This window comes from Bos indicus x Bos taurus, chromosome 20 (assembly GCF_003369695.1).
Source record: "Bos indicus x Bos taurus breed Angus x Brahman F1 hybrid chromosome 20, Bos_hybrid_MaternalHap_v2.0, whole genome shotgun sequence".
NCBI lineage: Eukaryota > Metazoa > Chordata > Mammalia > Artiodactyla > Bovidae > Bos > Bos indicus x Bos taurus.
In genome coordinates this window covers 22,925,701-22,948,290 of record NC_040095.1, presented here as the reverse complement: position 1 = coordinate 22,948,290, position 22,590 = coordinate 22,925,701, and the positions used below count along the sequence as shown (strand labels likewise).

Genomic DNA, 22,590 nt, shown 5'->3' with positions numbered 1-22,590 from the left:
CGTCATAAGTGGGAATATCTTGAGTAGACAGAGACCATTATTTTGAAACAGAAAAAAAAAGATTAAATATGTAGAGTGTTTGAGGAATGCATGAGAAATATCTATTTCATTCCATTGGGTCAAGATGTAGACCTTTCTAACTCACATAATCTTCTCTATTAGAACAAACAATCATATCTGAAAATGACAATAGGTGGAAATAATCTTATAACAAAGAAGATACATAAACATTGTTGAATGATTTCATCTCTAGCCAGGAACTGACAGTGTTGGAAAATATTTTGTAGATGATTGTACACTTAAAAGCCATAAACACTGACTGATGAAAGAAATTTACTGTTTTAATTTTAATTAAGTTTTGTTAACCCAAAGTGGAATTGCAATCAATGTAAATAACACATGTGGAATGTGCTTTCTTTTTTATTCAGCAAAGCATACATTTTTTAAAAACAGAAAATCATTAAAAAAAAAAAATCAGCAAACATGCCACAAAACAAACCAAACATAACTAAGGTTCCCTGCTGATAATATACTGTGACTTTTTATTTAGGCTTGTAGAGGTCACAGAAACTCACAGACTTACAATATATACACAATCAAAGATTCTAAGTGCTTATGCGGAACAAAGAACTTTGAGTTATAAAACCATGAATGGCTTATAGAATGCAATTTACTAGATCAGTCTTTGTTCTTACGAACTAGAGTAATCTTGTTCTTTGACAGTTGAAAATAGATCTTGTCTATATTTTCACAATCAGTGACCCATAGCTAGTTTTCATCATTGGTGGAACTGGCAGAGTTTTCACTCTCTTCAGCTGGTGGACTGTGTCCCCGCTGGCTTGGAATAGCAGGAAGCACTCGGTTGGTCCGTAGAGGTTCTCCAGACAGAACTGGGAGGAAAGAATAGAAGGAAAGACTTTCAGGGTTTTCTTCTCTTAGGAATGGAATGGTGGTAGAAGAACTGTGTTATATCTGAAGGAATACAGGCGCTTCTAAGAAGTTTTTCTTGCAGAGAGCTTAACTTCAGGAGATAGTCATGTGTATCTACCTATCAAGCTTACACGTAGTCAGGGATGTTGTGTGTGCATGCTAAGTTGCTTCAGTCGTGTCTGACTCTTTGTCAGCCTCCTCTGTCCATGGGATTCTCCAGGCAAGAATACTGGAGTGGGTTGCCATGCCCATCTCCAGGGGATCTTCCTGACCCAGGGACTGAATCTGCATCTCTTATGTCTCCTGTATCGGCAGGCAGGTTTTTTACCACTGGAGCAACCTAGGAAGCTCCAGTCAGGGAAGTCAAATATGTGCAATACGAGGTGGGGCTGAGTTTGGTGAAAACATGATCAGACTGTGCGTGCCTGGCAAAGTTCTCTTTTCCTTGGGTGGAGCAGCCCTTGAAAGCCAAGTCAGCACAAGGCCCTAAATAAGCCCCAAGATGTTTGTACTGTGCTTTTATGCAAACCTCAAAAGGTTCTCAGGTTTCTTTCAGGACAGGCGCTGTACCTTTCCATTTCTTTTTCATAGAGCTATAGTCGGTCAAAGATCTTTATCTTTTCCTGTCTCCTTAAATTTAATCATGAAAAGCAAAGCTGCTGAGCTCTGCCAAAGAAAATCCCCTCTCTTTGGCTTCTCTAGGCCATACTGGATTTAAGGCTAAGTGACTCTTTCCTTAGATGTCTTTGTGACTACATTTCTGCTTAAAGACAAGGTCAGACTTGAATTTCATTCAGTGATTGAATTCACACCATCCAAAACTCTCTCTTTAGACAAATTAGTAAGGGCAAGGAAAATAATCTGTCAAGAAAGAGGTCTTGGTTTCTGCTACTAAGTCTGTGTGTGACTTTGGACAATCTCCACTTCTCCCTTTCCTTATCTGAAAAAAAAGACAGAGTTGTCCTAAGACCCCATGGTTCTTGGTTTTTAACTAAAAGGTTCTAGAACTCTTGACTTGTCCCATTTGAACTGCTGTCTGGGGCAGAAAAGATATATTGGATATTTACTCTGTGCAAATGGTTGCCAAGGATTTTGCATGTGTCACCTCATTTAATCCTCTCAACAATCTTATCAGGTGGCACCACTCTTACAGGCTGAAGGAACTGAAGTAAAGAAAGGGTAAGGGACTTGTCTTAAATAAAGCAGCTTCTAAATCATCTAATCTCTGCAATTAAGATGATGTAGAGAGTATATGTGTACATGTGCATGCGAGTGCTTGTGCACGTGTTATAAACCAGTGTGTTGGGGTAGGAAGAACAGGAAGAAAGGAAATTAGAATCCAGTGAGTATTATTTGTTTCTTGAAGCAGCTGACTCAGTATCCTGTACCTCTGCAACTTATTGCCTAAATAATAATGGGTGAGTCATGTGACCTCTCTGAATCAGTTTTCTAATCTACACTGTCTCAGAGTACAGACATAAGCATACACAAACTCAGAATTTCTGAGTGTGGGGCCCTGGAATCCATTTTATAACAAGCACCCCAGATAACACTTAGACACAGGCAAACTTGATCACTTGGTGAATAGAATATATTAACAGTTTATATTGTGAGAAGTTTTGTATAAAATAATGCCAAAAGTAAACCTGATGAACATTATACTTGATTATTCCTTTCTGCCAAGGACTGCAGAGCCTGTGAGTACAGAGGTAACACACATTTCTATCTGTCCAACATAGTAAGGAAAACAATGCCAGGAAGCCAGTCTTAGAATAATTTTTGAAGCATTAAAGACATTAAATAGTACATAGCAAAATAAACTTCTGTTATTGTCTTTATAGTCCAAACATAAAAATTCCTCAAGGAAGCAAGTATTTCTTTTAAATAAGCATTACCATTTTGGATGGAGCTTTAAAGACTGTCTCTAGTCTATTTTCCTATAATTTTCAAGTTTTGGTACTTGATGTTCTCTTGGAAAAATGAAAGTAAACCGAAATAACATTTAGTCCTAATAACAGCACTACTATTTGCAAAGGAAGCTGAGGAAGATTGAAAATACTTACATTTTTGGTCTGGTAGGGGAGCTAGGTTGTTCCGAGTATAAGGAAGATCCCTGATTTTGGGTCTGTTTGGGGACAGATGCTGAAAATTTTGTCCTGGGGACAAACATAATTTGTGTCAATCATTTGAGACTCAACCAAGTGCAAATTATAAAATCCAGTGGATTAGAGAATCATACAAGTTGTTATAGATTGTGAAATTTATGATGTTAACAACAAAATAACTACACCATATTCCGTTTCTATCACATGCCAGTCACCATTTAAGTGAAAGGAAAAATGTATCCAAAATCATTTCTTGAGTAAACTAGCTTTAAAAAAATTATAAACAAGCACAATTAGGGACTTCGCCTGTGGCACAGTGGATAAGAATCCACCTGCTAAGGCGGGGGACATGGGTTTGAATCCTGGTTAGGGAAGACTCCACATGCTCCGCAGCAATCAAGGCTGGGCGCCACAACACTGAGCCTGAGTTCTAGAGCAAACTGAGGCCACACACTCTATGGCCTGGGAGTCGCAACTACTGAGCCTGTGTGCTGCAGCTACTGAAACCCACACTTAGAGCCTGTGCTCTGCAACAAGACGAGCTGCTGCAAAGAGAAGCACGCGCACTGCAATGAAGACTAGACCCCACTCGTGGCAACTAGAGAAAACTCCAACAAAGCAACAAACACCCAGTGCAGCCAAAATAAATACAAATTAAAAAACAAAAAACCAAGCTCAGTTGGTCATATACTGCACAAAACTGAAAAGTTTGAAAAATAAAATAGGGTATTAATGTATCGTGTATTCGTGAATCTGTGTTGAAGAGTGGGTGATGAGTAGGACATAATCTTCAAGATCAGTGTTTCTCAGTCCTGGCTGCACTGAGAAATTATCTGAGGAGTTAAAAAAAAAAAAAAAAAAGATGCTACTCTGACTAAACACCAACCACATTGATTAAATGAGTATCTCAGGGGCTGGATAGGATGCTAGATTTGTTTCAGCTCCCAGGTGATTCTAATATGAATCCAGGATTGAGAATCATGAGATGGAAGATGAGAGGTGAATGAAAGCATTTTGGAGACCTGGAATATATCATTTAAATGACCAGTAGTGCTATGCTGGAGCTGTGCATACCAATTTTCAGGAATTTTGTGAGATGGTTGACATCACACTTAGTGGCTTGACATCAGCAATGGTGGGAGTACTTACATCAGAGAAATCAACAAGCACTGATTTTTCTCTGAACATTAAACATTTATTAAACACATGCGGACTGGAATGCAAAAGTTAGGAGACTGGGATGCAAAAGTAGGAAGTCAAGAGATAACTGGAGTAACAGGCAAATTTGGCCTTGAAGTACAAAATGAAGAAGGGCAAAGGCTAACAGAGATTTGCCAAGAGAATGTACTGGTCATAGCAAACACCTTCTTTCAACAATACAAGAGAAGACACTACACATGGACATCACCAGATGGTCAATACCAAAATCAGATTGATTATATTCTTTGCAGCCAAAGATGGAGAAGCTCTATACGGTCAACAAAAACAAGACCGGGAGCTAACTGTGACTCGGACCATGAACTCCTTATAGCCAAATTCAAACTTAAATTGAAGAAAGTAGGGAAAAACCACTAGACCATTTAGGTATGACCTAAATCAAATCCCTTACAATTATAGAGTGGAAGTGACAAATAGATTCAAGGGATTACATCCAGAGTGCCTGAAGAACTACGTACGGAGGTTCATGACATTGTATAGAAGGCAGTGATCAAGATCATCCCCAAGAAAAAGAAACGCAAAAAGGCAAAATGGTTGCCTGAGGCAGGTAGCTGAGAAAAGAAAAGATGCGAAAGGCAAAGGAGAAAAGGAAAGATATACCCATTTGAATGCAGAGTTCCTAAGAACAGCAAGGAGAGATAAGAAAGCCTTCCTCAGTGATCAATGCAAAGAAATAGAGGAAAACATATAGAATGGGAAAGACTAGAGATCTCTTCAAGAAAGTTAGATACCAAGGGATCATTTCATGCAAAGATGGGCTCAATAAGGACAGAAATCGTATGGACCTAACAGAAGCAGAAGATATTAAGAAGAGGTGGCAAGAATACACAGAAGAACTATACAAAAAAGATCTTCATGACCCAGATAACCACGATACTGTGACCACTCACCTACAGCCAGACATCCTGGAATGTGAAGTCAAGTGGGCCTAGGAAGCATTACTACAAACAAAGCTAGTGGAGGTGATGGAATTCCAGTTGAACTTTTTCAAATCCTAAAAGATGATGCTGTGAAAGGGCTGCAGTCAATATGCCAACAAATTTGGAAAACTCAGCAGTGGCCACAGGACTGGAAAAGGTCAGTGTTCATTCCAATCCCAAAGAAAAGCAATGCCAAAGAATGCTCAAACTACCACACAATTGCACTCATTGCACACACTAGCAAAGTAATGCTCAAAATTCTCCAAGCCAGGCTTCAATAGTACATGAACCGTGAACTTCCAGATGTTCATGCTGGATTTAGAAAAGACAGAGGAACCAAAGATCAAATTGCCAATATCTGTTGGATCATAGAAAAAGCAAAAGAGTTCCAGAAAAACATCTACTTCTGATCATTGACTATGCCAAAGCCTTTGACTCTGTGGATCACAACAAACTGGAGAATTCTTCAAGAGAAGGGAATACCAGACCACCTGACCTGCCTCTTGAGAAGTCTGTATGCAAGTCAAGTAGCAACAGTTAGCACTGGACATGGAAGAACAGACTGGTTCCAAATTGGGAAAGGAGTAAGTCAAGGCTGTATACTGTCACCCTGCTTATTTAACTTGTATGCAGAGTACATCATGAGAAATGCCGGGCTGGATTAAGCACAAGCTGGAATCAAGATTGCCGGGAGAAATATCAATAACCTCAGATATGCAGATGACACCACCCTTATGGCAGAAAACGAAGAAAAACTAAAGAGCCTCTTGATGAAAATGAAAGAGGAGAATGAAAAAGTTGGCTTAAAACTCAACATTCAGGAAACTAAGATCATTGCATCCAGTCCTATCACTCTATGCAAATAGATGGGGAAACAATGGAAACAGTGACAGTATTTATTTTTCTAGCCTCCAAAATCGCCACAGATGGTGACTGTAGCCATGAAATTAAAAGACGCTTGCTCCTTGGAAGAAAAGCTATGACCAACCTAGACAGCATATTAAAAAGCAGAGACATTACTTTGCCAACAAAGGTCTGTCTAGTCAAAGCTATGGTTTTTCCAGTAGACATGTATGGATATGAAAGTTGGACCATAAAGCAGGCTGAGCACCAAAAATTGATGCTTTTGAACTGTGGTGTTGGAGAAGACTCTTGAGAGTGCCTTGGACTACAAGGATATCAAACCAGTCAATCCTAAAGGAAATCAGTCCTAAATATTCTTTGAAGGGACTGAGGCTGAAGCTGAAGCTCCAATACTTTGACCACCTGATGCAAAGAGCCTACTCATTGGAAAAGACCCTGATGCTGGGTAAGGTTGAAGGCAGGAGAAGGGGATGACAGGCGAGACAGTTGGATAGCATCACTGACTCAATAGACATGAGTTTGAGCAAGGTCTGAGGGATGGTGAAGGACAGGGAAGCCTGGCATGCTGCAGTCCATGAGGTCTCAAAGAGTTGGACACAACTGAGTGAATGAACAAGAACAACAGGATCAGACAGGATTAGGCTTAATTCCCAACTTGAGCAAGTGATGTTCTCTCTTTAAATCTCAACTTCCTCATATGTAAAAAGTGGATAATAGCTTTCTGTCTTTTCCAGTTGTTATAAAGATTAACTAGGAGAACAAAGGTAAAGCATTTAGCTTATAAAGTAAATAATAAACATTAGCAATTATTACAGTGCTACTACGTGGCATTTTTAAATATGATCTCCTAGAGAGTGGGGCATGTATTCATTTGATCTTTTACTTAGCAGTCTAGTAGGAACCTTTTACTTAGCAGTCTAGTAGGAACAAGAGTCATTATAGTGAGGCCCATAGGGTTTAAGTCTTCTGTTTGGGTAAAGCAGTCCTTAGAACAGGGGGGAAAGATCCACCCCCTATCTGCTTCGGTGAGTCCAGTGGTAGATTTTTAGGGGTGGTCATCTGAACAGTGTCATTTGATGAATATTAAGCAAAATTTCCAGTCTCCTGGGTGTACATTTTGCCTTTATATTTTTATTCCTTTGAACTTTGAAGGTTAAATAACCTCATAAGTGAAAGTGAAATCGCTCAGTCCTGTCTGACCCCATGAACTGTAGCCTACAAGGCTCCTCCATCCATGGAATTTTCCAGGCAAGAGTACTGGAGTGGGTTGCCATTTCCTTCTCCAGAGGATCTTCCCTACCCAGGGATAGAACTGGGTCTCCTGCATTGCAAGCAGATGCTTTTACCATCTGAGCCATGAGGGAAGCTCATAAGCCATTGTTTTAAAAAAAAATTCCTGAGTAGAATTACAGTAAAACCTATATCAACTCATATTCGATTATTTATCCATGAACACTGGAGCAGAAATTTGAAAAACCAAAAATGAGATGATAATTACGGGTAACACTATTGAGCACTTACTGTGGTCAAGCACTGGACTAGTTTCTATATATGTAATCTCATTTAATCCTAACAGTCACTTTCCCTTGTGAGAGAGGTACTATCATGCCCAGTCTCCAAATGAGGACACTGTGATTTGGAGGAGTTCTGAATGGAGCTCAAGGTCATATGACAGGAGGTGACAGAATCTGGACCCAACCCAGGTCTGTCTGGACCTAAAATGCACACCATGTTGCCTCCTTAGAGGCCAAAATGGTATAGATAGGATGGGAGAAGTGGCAGAGACGGACTTCAGCAGTGATTTGGGAGGAGGTGGGAGGAGAGTTAAACTTTTTGCCACCCTGACATTTTGCTCAGTTTTGAAGAACAAGGTAGAATGTGCATAGTTTAAAGATCTATCTGTGCTGCGGGAGCTTTCAAGGGGTGTCCAGCCTGTGGAGGATGACCACTGTCTTAGAATAAAAAGGCAGAAAAAATTTTCACAGTTAAATGAGGAAATAGAAGAGAATGAAGATTAATAATAATAACAAATATATTCAGCACTCATCTATTGCAAACTCTTTGCATTCCAGAGACTAGAGTACAAAGAGAAGGCAAGGTGCTCAAAGTGGCTGATGGGAATAGAAACAGATAAAGTACTTTTGAAGGCCATGAGTAGTGCTGTGAAGCTATCACAGGAAAGAAGGGCCCAGAGAGATCAGTGTGTCTTGAATCCCACAGACCTTGCTTAAACATCTGCTCTGCCACTTCCTAGCTACCTTATGACCTTAGGTGGGTGGGGTAACCACTCCAATCCTCCAATTTCTTCATCTCTAAAATGGGGATTAAAAACTCCTCTCCTGCAGTGCTGTTGAAGGGGAAGTCTGTGGTTCACTGCCCCCGAGAAGGCTTAACAAGGCAGAGGAGGGATTCTTTCATGATGGATAGTAAAAACGGGCCACACCTCCTACAGCAGTGAGGAGCCTTCTGCATAGGAGGCAAGTTTGGGCTGGTTCTTAAAAGATTGTAGGACTCTATCAAGACTCAGTGGATGAAAGGTTAAAAGAAAAACAAAACGAAACACGGGCAAAGATGTCGTAGAGTAAAAGGTATGGGTTCCTCAAGAGCTTAGAGATATTCAAGGAACTGTTCAAGGGGAGGGGGCAGGGGGAAAGATTGAAATGGGAGGTGCAGAAGTTGAGAAAGGTAAGTGAGGCCAGGCTACGTTGGGAGGACTTTGCCAGCTGAAGAATCTGGCCTTTGTCCTGTTGCTAAATTGCTTCAGTCATGTCCGACTCTGTGTGAACCCATAGATGGCAGCCCATCAGGCTCCCCCATCCCTGGGATTCTCCAGGCAAGAACACTGGAGTGGGTTGCCATTTCCTTCTCTAATGCATGAAAGTGAAAAGTGAAAGTGAAGTCGTTCAGTTGTGTCTGACTCTTAGCGACCCCATGGACTGCAGCCTACCAGGCTCCTCCATCCATGGGATTTTCCAGGCAAGAGTACTAGAGTGGGTTAAACCCATTGCTGATGGGTTTAAACAGTGGTGGTCATGACATCAGACCTATGCAGGGAGGAGAGGGAGTTGTTGCTGGGATAGTCTAGAAAATTCTGGAGAAGCAAGTTCTCTCTTGAGGGAGAAAGGAAGCAAGCACTTTCTTAGGTTCCTTGTGATGACTTGTAAATAACCAGGCTGGTAGCAAATACCACAGAACTCTCTGTTCCATTTTCTCTGAAAGCTGCTTGCAATGAATTAAGCTGATGTGCTCCAAATTCCCTCATTTTGGTTAAGTGCCTTATCCCCCATCCTCTCCATCTAGCCCATTGACAGGTCTCAATAAATGTTAAGCAATAATCATTACAGCTAAATGTTCAGGGTTGCTGAAGTCAGCACAGGATATTAGCTTCCAGGAATTCAAACGGTAGTAATCACTGCTAGCCCATATTATTTCTACTAAACCCAGGGCAGGAAAAGAAAAAATCCAGGGGAGAGAGACGATCCAAGTTCAAGCCAGTGGTGCAGTGGTATGATTTATAGTACCCAATTGCTTTACCACATTAGGTTTTCACATCAAGTATGGGAGCTCAGTGCAGAAATCTGCTGAGTTTCAACCCGCCTAAACTAACAATTTAAACCACTTAAGTGAACTCTCTCAACTGTAGTCTGGAAGTTTCAGTAGTCATTAAAAAAAATAAACAAAACTCAAATTGGGTTAAAAATATTTGCAAAAATAAAATCCATAAGGCAGAAATATTTTTCTTTGGGGGAGGATGGTGTAGTTTCTAAGAAAATCACATCGTAAATAATTTGGTAAGCATGCTATCAACTGGACTTTGAGATATAAAGACAGAAATAAGGGAAGCCCTTATTTTGTGGGTTCAATCCCTGGGTCGGGAAGATCCCCTGGAGAAGGAAATAGCAACCCACTCCAGTATTCTTGCTCGGAAAATCCCATGGACAGAGGAGCCTGGCGGGCTACAGTCCATGGGGTTGCAGAGTCAGACATGACTTAGCGACTGAACCACTTCCACACCATTGTATATGTGAGCAGCCCGACTCTTCGTGACCCAGTGGACGGTAACCCACCAGGCTCCCCTGTCCATGGTATTATCCCTGGCAAGGATACTGAAGTGGGTGGCCATCTCCTCCTCCAGGGGATCTTCCCAACCTAGGGACTGAACCCACATCTACCTGCATTGCAGGTGGACTGTTACCTCTGAGCCACCAGGAGGCTGTGTGGTAACTTCTTAGGAGAGCTGGGTTAAAGTTATGAATATGTCACTCATTAGTTGTTAAGACTGAACAAGTTGTTTTAACTTTTCTAGGCTATGTACATTATAACTGGAAAGGCCTTCATGGAACAAAACGGCCCCAGACTGTGTATCCAGAGAGTAGGAAAATTGTAGCTCAGAGAGATGACATGTCTTGCCTTATCCATCAGGGCTCATTCAGGAAAATGGAGACCTCTTTAGGCCTCTGAAAGAGAGGCAATTTCATATGGAAATTTCATTATACTGGTGGTGGAAAAGCTGAGAAGCCAGATGACAAGGTTAAAGGACATCCAGAAATTAACCACAGAAGGAGGATGCAACCACTTCTAGTCTGGAGTACAAGAGAAAAAGCTGGTATTACCAAGGTCCAGAAGCTAGTGGGAGCCAGAACCACAAGTGAGGGGCTGTGTGGAGGAAGTAGGAGGAGTGAAACCCCTACTGGAAATTCCATAGGAAGCAGAGGGACATTGAGGAGAACTACACTGGTTTTCCTCTTTCTCCTGCTCGTACTCTTGCCAATGCCTCCTGGCACTTTAGCAAAAGTACCTGGAGGCAGCTTCCAGGGAGCCTGGGAGGGATAGTTTCCAGAGATACAGAATAGAGTTAGAAGTAAGAGATTAGATCTGAGAGCAAAAAGGCAGTTAAATGTCATCACCTATAGCTTGTGTCTAAGGCACTGGGCTTAGCGTAGGGCCTGGCACATAGTTTTAAAAAAAGCCCACAAATTTGTGTGTATTTGTATAGTACTATGTTAAAGTCACTATTTTAAGTATTATAAATGTATCAATTCATTTAACCTTACTATCAATTCACAACCCTAAAAGTTGGGTATTTCGTCCCATTTTTGACACGAGGAAACAAAGGTTTAGAGAGATTCATTAACAGCAAGTAAAAGAGAGCCAGGGCTTATTGACAAAACAACAACAAAAATGTGACTTTAAAAGACCTCTTGGGGAATTCCCTGGTGGTCCGGTGGTTAGGACTCAGGTCTTCGATTGCTATTGACCCGGGTTCAGTTCTTCTCTGGGGAACTAAGATCCTATAAGCCATGTGGTAGCCAAAAAAAGAAAAAAAAAAAGAATTTTTCTCTTAACCACTGGATATGCTGCCTCTTGATAAATTATAATAATAGACACACAATAATCATTTAAAGAATGAGTGAAGACTAGGGTCCTTTCCATTTAAAACCCTTATGATTTTCATATGTAAACATGAGAAGAAAATCAATTTAAAGTGAGTTGTATAATCAACTTAGAAAAATCCATGTTCCTGAAAGTTCATTTATAGACTGAAGATTCTTGGGATATTTATCTTATCATGACTCAGTTACCTAGAACGGCTCCTAGTTATAATCAGCACTCAAAAACATTGGTTGAAAAAAATAAAAGCTTTGATCCAGGCACAGCTAATCATTTAACATTCCCTTGGAGAATTCTGCTAGTTCTTTTCTGCTTTCCTGCCCCTAGGGACTTTTCAAGTTACTTCACTGGAAAAGTGAAATCAATCCTAAAACCAACTTTATTGAATTTTCTTTTATTTTACGAAATACGGAAAGTTTTAGATGGCACATGTGACAGAATCTATGAATTCTCTATTCAATATCTACTCCCTTATTTCTCTTAGAAATGAAAATCCAGTTTTGGAGGTACAGTCATGTGATCAACTAAAACACAACAATTCCCAGTCTCCCTTGCAGACAGGCAGTCATGTGACCAAAGTTCTGGCCAATGAGATGGGAGCAGACTCTAGGACTTATGGTCAATAACTTATTACACTTGATCTTAGCCAAAAGGCCTAGAAGCAATGGGAGATAACTTATTAATGGGAGATAATTCAGTTTGGGGACATCCATTTTCCTCTCCCCTCTCTCCTTTCTCCTTCTCTTTCTCCAAAGGATGAAAGCCATAGGTTAAGTTGTAGAGAATACAAATGGAAGGATCATGGTTCACCAAGCACTGGGAACCATAACGTTCAACTTCTTTCATATGAGAGGAATAAACTTCTATGTTGCTTAAACCACTGTTACTTTGGGTTTCTGTTACAACAGATGAACCAATTCTAACTGATAAAGAAAAAACAGCCCCAGGCTGTCCTGGGAACAGAAAAAGAACAAGACTCAAAATTAAAAAAAAAAAAAATTTTTTTTTTCCCTAAAAAGGAGATATTAGCCAGGACAGGACTAACTCCAGAAAGCAGGCTGAGTCAAGGCCCTGGAGGCCATCAAAGTGTTAAAAGACAGCAAACCAATATCTTTGCTTCCTTACCCCTCCACAGAACACAGGGAAACTACCCACACTCCAGTGCTCTGAGGAGGAAGTAAGACCTTGCGGGAAGTTCTTCTCAGGAAATAGCTGTCAGGTATTTATTCAAATAAATATATTTAAATACAAATGAATATGTATGAGAGAAGTCTTACGCTGCCTCACAGGTTTCAGACACCAGGCACGTGTAAATGAGTGAGGAGAGCCAGGCTCATGCTGCATATTAAATGGGAAGGAATAGTTCTTACCTCTAAAGATATATTGATCTCATCTAGTTCTTAAAATATACATACACCCTCTTGGTCTTTCACTTTTCTACTTTTGAAAGAAGCATGGGTTCAAGAAACATATCCTTTTCCCTCTTAACCCCACTATAAGAAAAGCAACAGAAACTTATTGTTAAAGAACAACAGACACTCCATGGACAGAGACTAGAGAGTGGTGTGGACTGGGCTAAACTGGGGACAGTGATGTCCAAGTGGTGTCCAGAGGGATACTGGTTACTCAGATCTAGCCAATTATTGCCAAAAGGTATTTGTGTTTAGTGTTGCTGGATTTCTCAATTTCTCAAGAGAAGCTAGAAATTTAAACTTTTATGTAAAAACTTCATGATTTTTAAATGTTAGTGATTAATTCACTTCATAACAAAATAAGCTGTTATAGTAATGACCTGATTTTGGCAGCTGTTCTGAAGCCTGCACTTTAGAACAATAGATCTTAGTCTCTACTGTACCTCAGAATCCCCTGTGGGTGATTTTAAAAAATATAAATAAAAGTTTTAGTGTGATATGTTTGTTTAAACAGGTGAAAAGTAGACACATATATATTGCTTGTATGTGTACAAAAATATAGATTCTTTAGTGTGATGTGCTTATTTATTTAAAATGTATATATATATATGTATATATACAAATACTTAAATATGTATAAAATACTTCTGGAAGGACAAGCAAAAAATTAATAACATAGTTTGCTTCGGATGAGGGGCTACATAGCTGCGGGCAGACACAGGTAATCTGCCAGGTAATCAATCCTTTGACGTGTTTGGAGTCTTGATCCATAAATGTGTGAAATGTTCCCTTTCTACTCATACACGTGGAAGGCATTACTCTTTTCCCTTCTGCCTCACCAAAATTTTGGTTCAGTGGGCCCAGAGTGGGCATTGAACACCTGATTTAAAAGCAAACAGTCACACAAACAAATCAACGCCTTGTAGGTGATATCGGCAAGGATCCCTGCTTAAGAATCCTTGCTGGTGGAAATAATAACATTCCTGCTCCAACCTGCCAGTCACCACACGTATTTGGTGGGATGGGATAAGATGAGAAGGCACATGCTTCTACTTGATGACTGTCCTCAGGTTGGAAAAGCAGACTGTTTACATAGCCTGCTGCTGCTGCTGCTAAGTCGCTTCAGTTGTGTCCGACTCTGTGCGACCCCATGGACTGCAGCCTACCAGGCTTCTCCGTCCATGGGATTCTCCAGGCAAGAACACTGGAGTGGGTTGCCATTTCCTTCTCCTTACATAGCCTAGATACCCTGAATCCAGTGGACTAAAGGGAAGTCCTCCAAGCTATCTACTCTCCCTCCTCACTCAGGACTGTATGACATGTTTCTTGTACAGAATCTGTCAGGAATGAGGGAGGACATTACCTGATGAAGGATTATGTAGATGAGGAAGATGTGGGGGCCCTGATACTTCCTGGTGGCCAGATCTGCTGGTGAGCAACCTGTCTAGCAGCTTGTCAGATGAAGACATAGTCCAGGCTTTATAGAACACCGGGTGAGAATCACCTTTCCAAGGGTTATCTAGCAATGCCTGGCAGCCAGTTCTGTTATTCAACAAATCTTGCTCACTTCGGCTTTTCTGAGATCGCTGAGCCGCATGATGAGTACCAGAGCTCAGGCCAGCATGGGAAGTGGCCCCCTGGGAGGCTGTCAGGAAGTTATGGCCCAGGGTGATGGGTGGGAGGCTCTGTGTTCTGATTGGTGGAAGCCCTTTACGGGCCAGAGGCTTCTTTTCTGGTAAGTGATATTTTGAGTTTTCTGAGGTCCTCTTCTTAAAGTCAACCATAGCCACCTGCTCACCAGGCTGCTCTTGGCAGTTGGTATCCACGTTGCTGTCAAAGGTGGTGATGATGTCATCGACTTCCGAGGTGTGCTCCCCCCTGTGCCAGTCCCTGCTGGGGTCCTTCTGATAGGCCCTCTGCTCTTCCTTTCTGTTCCTGCAGAAGATTTGATTGAGCATGCCGAATCGTCCCTCCTTCTTCTGGGGCCTACTGTTCTGGGCAGGAAGGGGTCTAGGAGGCTCTGTTCTATAGGATATAAAATAAGGATGCTCTGTGAGAACAGGAAGTGGCGCAACAGCAGTCATCAAACAACATACCTCCCTCTATTCCATCTCCAGGAAGGAGATCATTCAAAGTCATTCAGCGCCCTCTCAAGTTAAAGGTGATGTGCAAAAGCTACTCACATGCCACCCCCTTCCTTGGCATGGTCAGTCTACTGTCCATAATTAGAATATTTCTTAGTTAGATTTTGCTTGTTCCCTCAGGAACTATCCTTTCAAAATTTGTTTTTGCCAGGGGATCAAGTAAGCTGAAAATACCAAATACCTTCAGGGATTACTGTTTACTCACTTCTTAAGGCCAGTCAGTAGGAGCGCCAGCTTTAAGTCAAAGAAATAAAGGCCACATGTTGTGTTCAAGCTTTAGCTAGCAGCTGGGTGGAGGCTGCAGAGCTGGGGGAGGGGAGTCTAATTTTTTTCAGGTGTTCTCTGTAAAGGCTCCCTGGAGATAAGGGCAGAGCTCTGACATTATCCACCTCAGGAAGCCTGCCCATTTTACAGTTTGTGTGTTATTTGTTTCCTGTTGAGTTTTTACTAAATTTCCTATTGAAAAACACTTAAAATAAAACATACTAAAAGAAGCCAAGGAGAGAAGCTTTTGTCTGGGCTTGGGCTGCAGAACAGGAAGTGTGTATGCCAGAATTTGGGCGTGGCAGCAGAAAAAAAGTGAGCAATGTCCAATGGGCAGGCAAATTCTGCAGGGGAAAAAGATCTGCAGCTGTCCGGCTGGCTCTTCTTGTGTGGAGTTTCCCTGAGGCACTATGCTGTTTTTTTTGCTTGGAAATTTCTGTATTATTCTCTTTTGAGGCCACAATTGATTAGTGCTTTCTGCGGTATGAGTTAATGATGAAACCGGACCTGTGTGCATGCCCTAAAAGCAATATTGCAACATTTCTCTTTGCAGTGAGATATTGTAACCTGTGGTTTGGAAAGTATCACTCCTCATTTTGGCCACATATAATGAAATTTTTTCTTTTTCCAGTAGGTCACACAGTGTATAATTGAATCTTTATTCCTGTGATGAATTTTTGTCTTCCTCCTTTCACCTTCCAAAAGGCTTTATGAAATATGAAACACAGATTCTGCACTCCTGACACTACCAGAGAGAGAACCCCAAATCTCTAGCATTCCTGCAAGTTTTCCCATATAGAATATGTCCCTGTGCTAACTAAATTAAGTAAATGCTAATGCTACTTTAGCATCTTCTACAATCAATTTCCTTTTCCTAGTAAGGTTGTGATTTTGGCCAGTGGGTCTCAAAGTGTGGTCCATTGAACCCTGGAGGTGAGGTCTCTGACAGGCCTCATGAAGTTAAAACCATATTCATAATAATATCAAGATGTTGTCTTTTTCACTGGACTGCTTTTTACACCAAGCATGCAAGAGAGCAAATGGGCAAAACAATGGGCTCCTTGGCACAAATCAAGGTAGTACTAACAATGCTGCTGCTGCTGTCACTTCAGTCGTGTCCGACTCTGTGAGACCCCAGAGACGGTAGCCCACCAGGCTCCGCCATCCCTGGGATTCTCCAGGCAAGAACACTGGAGTGGGTTGCCATTTCCTTCTCCAATGCATCAAAGTGAAAAGTGAAAGTGAAGTTGCTCAGTCGTGTCCAACTCTTTGAGACCACATGGACTGCAGCCTACCAGGCTCCTCGGCCCATGGGATTTGCCAGGCAAAAGTACTGGAGTGGGGTGCCATTGCCTTCTCCAGTAGTAACAATAGACTTTCATTAAAACAAAACTGCCACTTAATTTAATAATGCCCAGTAAAACTTACTCATTTTACTAAATATTGATTCTTGAGATGCTTTTTTTTTTTTCCTGGACAAAATAGAAAGTACTCATAAGCAATTCTGCTATATACTGGCATCACCGACTCAATGGACATGAGTCTGAGCAAACTCTGGGAGGTGGTGAACTACAGGGGAGCCTGGAGTGCTGCAGTGCATGGGTTCACAAAGAGCTGGACGTGACTGAGGGACTAAACAACAACTCTATACTAATACATGATGGATGTTGTGAGGTAAAATATTTGTGGAATTGTTTGAGCTGAACTAGATACTTTTTTCCCCCATGAACCATCATTTCAATGGCTTCTAGGCAAGCTATGGTTATTTGGAGTAGGGCATTTGATTTTTCAAAAATGAACAGAGTGAGTCTGTCATTCAAGGTAAACAATTGACAGTAATTGTTGCCAATGACAAAAATCTAGCTTTCATGCAAAAATGAGAAATTTTGGAAAATTTGTATGCATACTTTGAGCTTGATAGCTTCCTGATACATAAAACCTTTTCTGATGAGATCAGTGGTGACATTAATAAATGTGATTTTTTTTCTAATGTTGTAAAATGAAATGTATTATTTAATGGAAGATCTTCATAACTAAGCAAACCAATGTTTTTCAAATGACCAATGCAAGATATAAAATCATGCATAGGTATAAGACACATTTAAGGTGCTAGAGAGATGAATGGATTTTAATGTAACAGAATTCAAAAAGTTCACGGATAAGGTGACAAAGTCCACACTGCAACTGATCTTTGGGAAACTATTAGATTGGTACAAAAATAATTGTGATTTCAGACCATAAATTTTAAGTCATTATAACTAGGCTCAAACCCATCATTATTAATCAAAATAACAACCATTAAAATCAACACATTTTTGCCAATGAGAAATAAGTTTGTTTATTCCTGTAGCATAAAAATCCATGCTTTGGGATTCTATGAACCGTTGGAAAGCATCTTCTGCCTCCTGCTGGCTGTGGAAGCATTTCCTCTAGGAAAAGTTGAGATGCTTGAAGTCGTAGTCGGTTGGCAAGAGGTCGGGTGTATACTGCAGATGAGGCTAAACTCTTGTAGCCCAATTCATTCAACTTTTGAAGCGGTGGTTGTGTGACATGTGGTTGGGCATTGTCATAGAGAAAAACTGGGCTCTTTCTGTTGATCAGTGTCGGCTGTAGGCATTGCCATTTTCAGTGAATCTCATTGATTTCCTGAGCGTACGTCTCAGATGTAATGGTTTTGTTGGGATTCAGAAAGCTGTCGTGGATCACTAGAGCAGCAGACCACCAAACAGTGACCATGACCCTTTTTTAGTGCATATTTGGGTTTGGGAAGCTGGGATTTCTTTGGAAGGAATGATGCTAAAGCTGAAACTCCAGTATTTTGGCCACCTCATGCGAAGAGTTGACTCATTGGAAAAGACTCTGATGCTGGGAGGGATTGGGGGCAGGAGGAGAAGGGGACGACAGAGGATGAGATGGCTGGATGGCATCACTGACTTGATGGACGTGAGTCTGAGTGAACTCCGGGAGTTGGTGATGGACAGGGAGGCCTGGCATGCTGTGATTCATGGGGTCGCAAAGAGTTGGACATGACTGAGTGACTGATCTGATCTTGGAGCTTCTTCTTGGTCCAACCACTGAGCTGGTCACCACTGGTTGTCATCTGAAATGCACTTTTCTTGCATGTCATAATCTGATCAAGAAATGGTTTCTTGTTGTTGCATAGAATAAAAGAAGATGACACTTCAAGATGACAATTTTTTTTTTTTAATTTCCTGTCAGCTCATGAGGCATCCAATTATTGAGCTTTTTCACCTTTCCAATTTGCTTCAAATGCCAAATAGCCGTAGAATGGTCAATATTGAATTCTTTGTGACCTCTCATGTAGTTGTAGGATCAGTTTTGATGATGGCTCTCAGTTGCTCATTGTCAACTTCTGATGGTCGACCACTGTGTTCCTTATCTTCAAGGCTCTCATCTCCTTTGCAAAACTTCTTGAACCGCCACTGCACTATACATTCATTAGCTGTTCCTAGCCCAAATGTGTTGTTGATGTTGCAAGTTGTTTCTGCTTCTTTGCAACCCATTTTTGACTTGAATAAAAAAATCATTCGAATTTGCTTTTTGTCTAACAACGTTTCTATAGTCAAAATAAATATAAAAGAAACAGCAAATAATAAGTCATTAGAAAAAAGACATAAAGTGAGAAATGCACATTAAAATGTTGTATAACATAACCACATTTATTTAAGAATGTATCCCAATATCAAATGGCAAAGTTCAACAGTGTAAAACTGCAATTACTTTTGTACCAACCTAATACTACTTGTCAAGTTTTGGTGTACTATCCGAGGAAAAGTATCCATAGTTATCTGAAAAGTCTATTGAAATACACCTCCCTTTTTTACCTATGTGTCTATGTGAGGCCAGATTATTTTCATACCCTTTAGTCAAAACAGTCATGTTGCAATAGATTGAATGCAGACGCAGATGTGGGAATCCCGCTGTATTCTACTAAACTTCTATAAAGTTATCAAGGAGACTTGAAGAGCAAAGTAAAATAAAGCTGCTCTTTTCATTACACTTTTTCTGGTTGGTTTTGAAGAATAGTTTATTTTTAAGTAAAAATATGGTATTAATCTTAACTTATAATGGATTATTATCACTTTAAATTACTAACTAAATATTTTATCAAAAGTGTCTCAGTTTTAGTTTCATGCCATAAATATTGATAGGTGTAACTCACATAAACAAAAGCTTTTTTGGGTCCTCCATAATTTTTGAGTATAAACGGGTCCTGAGAACAAGGAGTTGGAGAAATGCTGATTTAGGCAAAAGAGCAATTAGCATATTGCTTAAATGGATGTGGAAAGGGAGAAAACAGAAGAGATTAGAGTTCAGTAAATGTTAGGCTGATACATTCAGGCTTACTACTACCATTTTGCTCCACAGATTCAAGGACATATCATTGTTAGATAATGGTGTCAACTGAAAAAACATGCACAACATGAGAGTTGTGAGTCACTATTTATTTGGGGGAAAATGAGGATTATAGCCCAAGAGACATCATTTCTGATCACTCTGAGAAACTGCTCAGAGTGGTGAGCAGAGGTGGCTGGGAGGGTTTTGGTGAAGGGGAAGTACATGCAATCAAGCACATACTTTTTGCAGGAGCTTACTACCAGACCACCTGACCTGCCTCTTGAGAAACCTATACACAGGTCAGGAAGCAACAGTTAGAACTGGACATGGAACAACAGACTGGTTCCAAATAGGAAAAGGAATACATCAAGGCTGTATATTGTCACCCTGCTTATTTAACTTACATGCAGAGTATATCATGAGAAACTCTGGGCTGGAAGAAGCACAAGCTGGAATCAAGATTGCCAGGAGAAATATCAATAACCTCAGATATGCAGATGACACCACCCTTATGGTAGGAAGTGAAGAGGAACTAAAAAGCCTCTTGATGAAAGTGAAAGTGGAGAGTGAAAAAGTTGGCTTAAAGCTCAACATTCAGAAAACAAAGATCATGGCATCCGGTCCCACTACTTCATGGCAAATAGATGGGGAAACAGTGGAAAACTTTATTTTTTGGGGCTCCAAAATCACTGCAGATGGTGATTGCAGCCATGAAATTAAAAGACGCTTATTCCTTGGAAGGAAAGTTATGACCAACTTAGATAGCATAATAAAAAGCAGAGACATTACTTTGCCAACAAAGGTCTGTCTAGTCAAGGCTGTGGTTTTTCCAGTGGTCATGTATGGATGTGAGAGTTGGACTGTGAAGAAGGCCGAAGAATTGATGCTTTTGAACTGTGGTGTTGGAGAAGACTCTTGAGAGTCCCTTGGACTGCAAGGAGATCCAACCAGTCCATTCTGAAGGAGATCAGCCCTGGGATTTCTTTGGAAGGAATGATGCTGAAGCTGAAACTCCAGTACTTTGGCCACCTCATGCAAAGAGTTGACTCATTGGAAAAGACTCTGATGCTGGGAGGGATTGGGGGCAGGAGGAGAAGGGGACGACAGAGGATGAGATGGCTGGATGGCATCACCGACTCGATGGATGTGAGTTTGAGTGAACTCCGGGAGATGGTGATGGACAGGGAGGCCTGGCATGCTGCGATTCATGGGGTCGCAGAGAGTCAGACGTGACTGAGGAACTGAACTGAACTGCTAGTCATGAGGAACAGTTGTCACCATGAAAGATTTTTGTGCTTTTCTAGATACAAAGAGATGCAAGAATTGGGCTCATAAAATTGGTTCTTGAAAACATCTAACTATCTAGAGACCTGTTCTGTCAGTTATTCTAGAGCACAGAGAGCTTCATTTCTGCTCTCCACCTTGAGAGCCTTTCAGTGGGGGGGGCTGTTGAAAGTCAGCAGCTGCAGCAGCACACTGTTTAATCCTTGTAGAGGTAGATGGCAAGTACCAATTTGTAGTTGGCAATGTCAAACACAATTATTAAGTTATAGATCGTTTTGTGCTGGTTTTGGCAGTTTAGACAATTGCATCCAATTTTATAAATCTTTGAGACGAAGAAAAAAATGAGTGCCTCCTGGTGCGCTCACCTGCTCTCTTGGGAGAGGAGCTTGACACAGTCCGTGTGGCCGCAGTACAGGGCATAGGCCAGGGGCGTGCTCTCATTGATGTCTCGCAGGTTGCTGTCCATTCCCAGCTCCAGCAGTGACTGCACACAGTCTGCTTTCCCTGCAGCTGCAGCCCAGTGCAGAGGTGTCCTGGGGGACCACAGGGGGACAGCACAAGTGTCTGAGTACATGAATGATACAGATGACCCAGCTGACAACAGCTCCTGCTCAAAGTTGGGTCCTGGCAGGACAGACTTGTTGCTACTTACAGTGTGGAAATGGTATGCACTAAATGGGGTTTCAGGGTGATGGTGTATGTGTGCAGAGGCCTCTCCTCTAATTCTGATACTCTGCGGCCTTTCCCCTTCTTTGGTCTTTCTGCGAATTTCCTCAAAAAGGAAGTAGTGGGTCAAAGGATATGAACAATTTGAAGGCTCTTTATACATAGTGCCAGGATTGCCTTCCAAGAAAACTGACTCAATTTTTCCTCCTACCAGCTGCGTTCCTACTCCTTCCTAATATGAAGTGTTATCAACATCTTTAAAAATCTTTGCCAACTTGGTAGGCAAAATTAGTACTTCAGTGTTGTTTGAATCTGCATTTCTTTAAATAACATGAGGAAGAACCTTGGAAATACATTTTATTTGACATTTTAGTTTCTTCATTGAAATGAGCCTTAATGCCCTATGTCCATTTTCTATTAGGTTGTTAGCTTTTCTTACTAACTCATATAAGCTTTTAAAATATTTAAGGTATTGGGTTTTTTCTACTTAGGTTTATGAAAACATTTCCTCTAATTTGTTACTTAGCTTTTAATTTTTTTTAGTGGTTTTCCATAAAAATTTTAAGAAATTACCACATTTATTTACCTCTTCATTTTTTATTTGTTTCATGCTTTTATATTTTAGAAAGTTCTTCATTAGCCAGAAGGTAGATACATACTCACCAGTGTTTAAACTTTTGATAAGTGGCAAAACCATCATTTTCTTAAAAAAAAAAAAAAAAAGCCAGAGACTGGGAGAAAATATTTGCAAATTACACATCCAACAAAGAGAGTATGTAAAGTATTTAAAAACTGAACAATAAAAAAAATATATACAAATCGATTTAAAAAACTAGCAAAAGATTGAAGACTTTATCAAAGAAAGTGTGTAATTGGTAAACAAGCACATGAAAAGATGCTCAGTAACATTTTTCATTCAGAGAAATGCAAATTAAAACTACATGGGATACCACTACATACTTATTTAAATGGCTAAATTTAAAAAAAAAAGGCTTTCTATATGTGTATAACTGAGTCACTTTGCTGATAGCAG

At 40.6% G+C, this 22,590-nt stretch overlaps 1 protein-coding gene across 6 annotated transcripts in view; it reads right to left on the bottom strand.

Moving 5' to 3' along the window:
• Nucleotides 1-320: 320 nt before the first annotated feature.
• ANKRD55 (ankyrin repeat domain 55) overlaps nt 321-22,590 on the bottom strand; it is a 113,209-nt gene continuing 90,939 nt past the window's right edge. For 4 of the 6 annotated variants that reach the window (XM_027520275.1, XM_027520274.1, XM_027520278.1 and 1 more), the window contains 4 exons: nt 21,257-21,424; nt 14,204-14,865; nt 2,994-3,086; nt 321-890 (listed from right to left, as the gene is read on the bottom strand). In XM_027520275.1, coding sequence (XP_027376076.1) covers nt 769-890; nt 2,994-3,086; nt 14,204-14,865; nt 21,257-21,424 — 1,045 coding nt within the window. In that variant the 3' untranslated portion in view covers nt 321-768. The remainder of the gene's footprint in view (nt 891-2,993; nt 3,087-14,203; nt 14,866-21,256; nt 21,425-22,590) is intronic. The other 2 variants (XM_027520279.1, XM_027520280.1) reach the window with 2 other exon arrangements.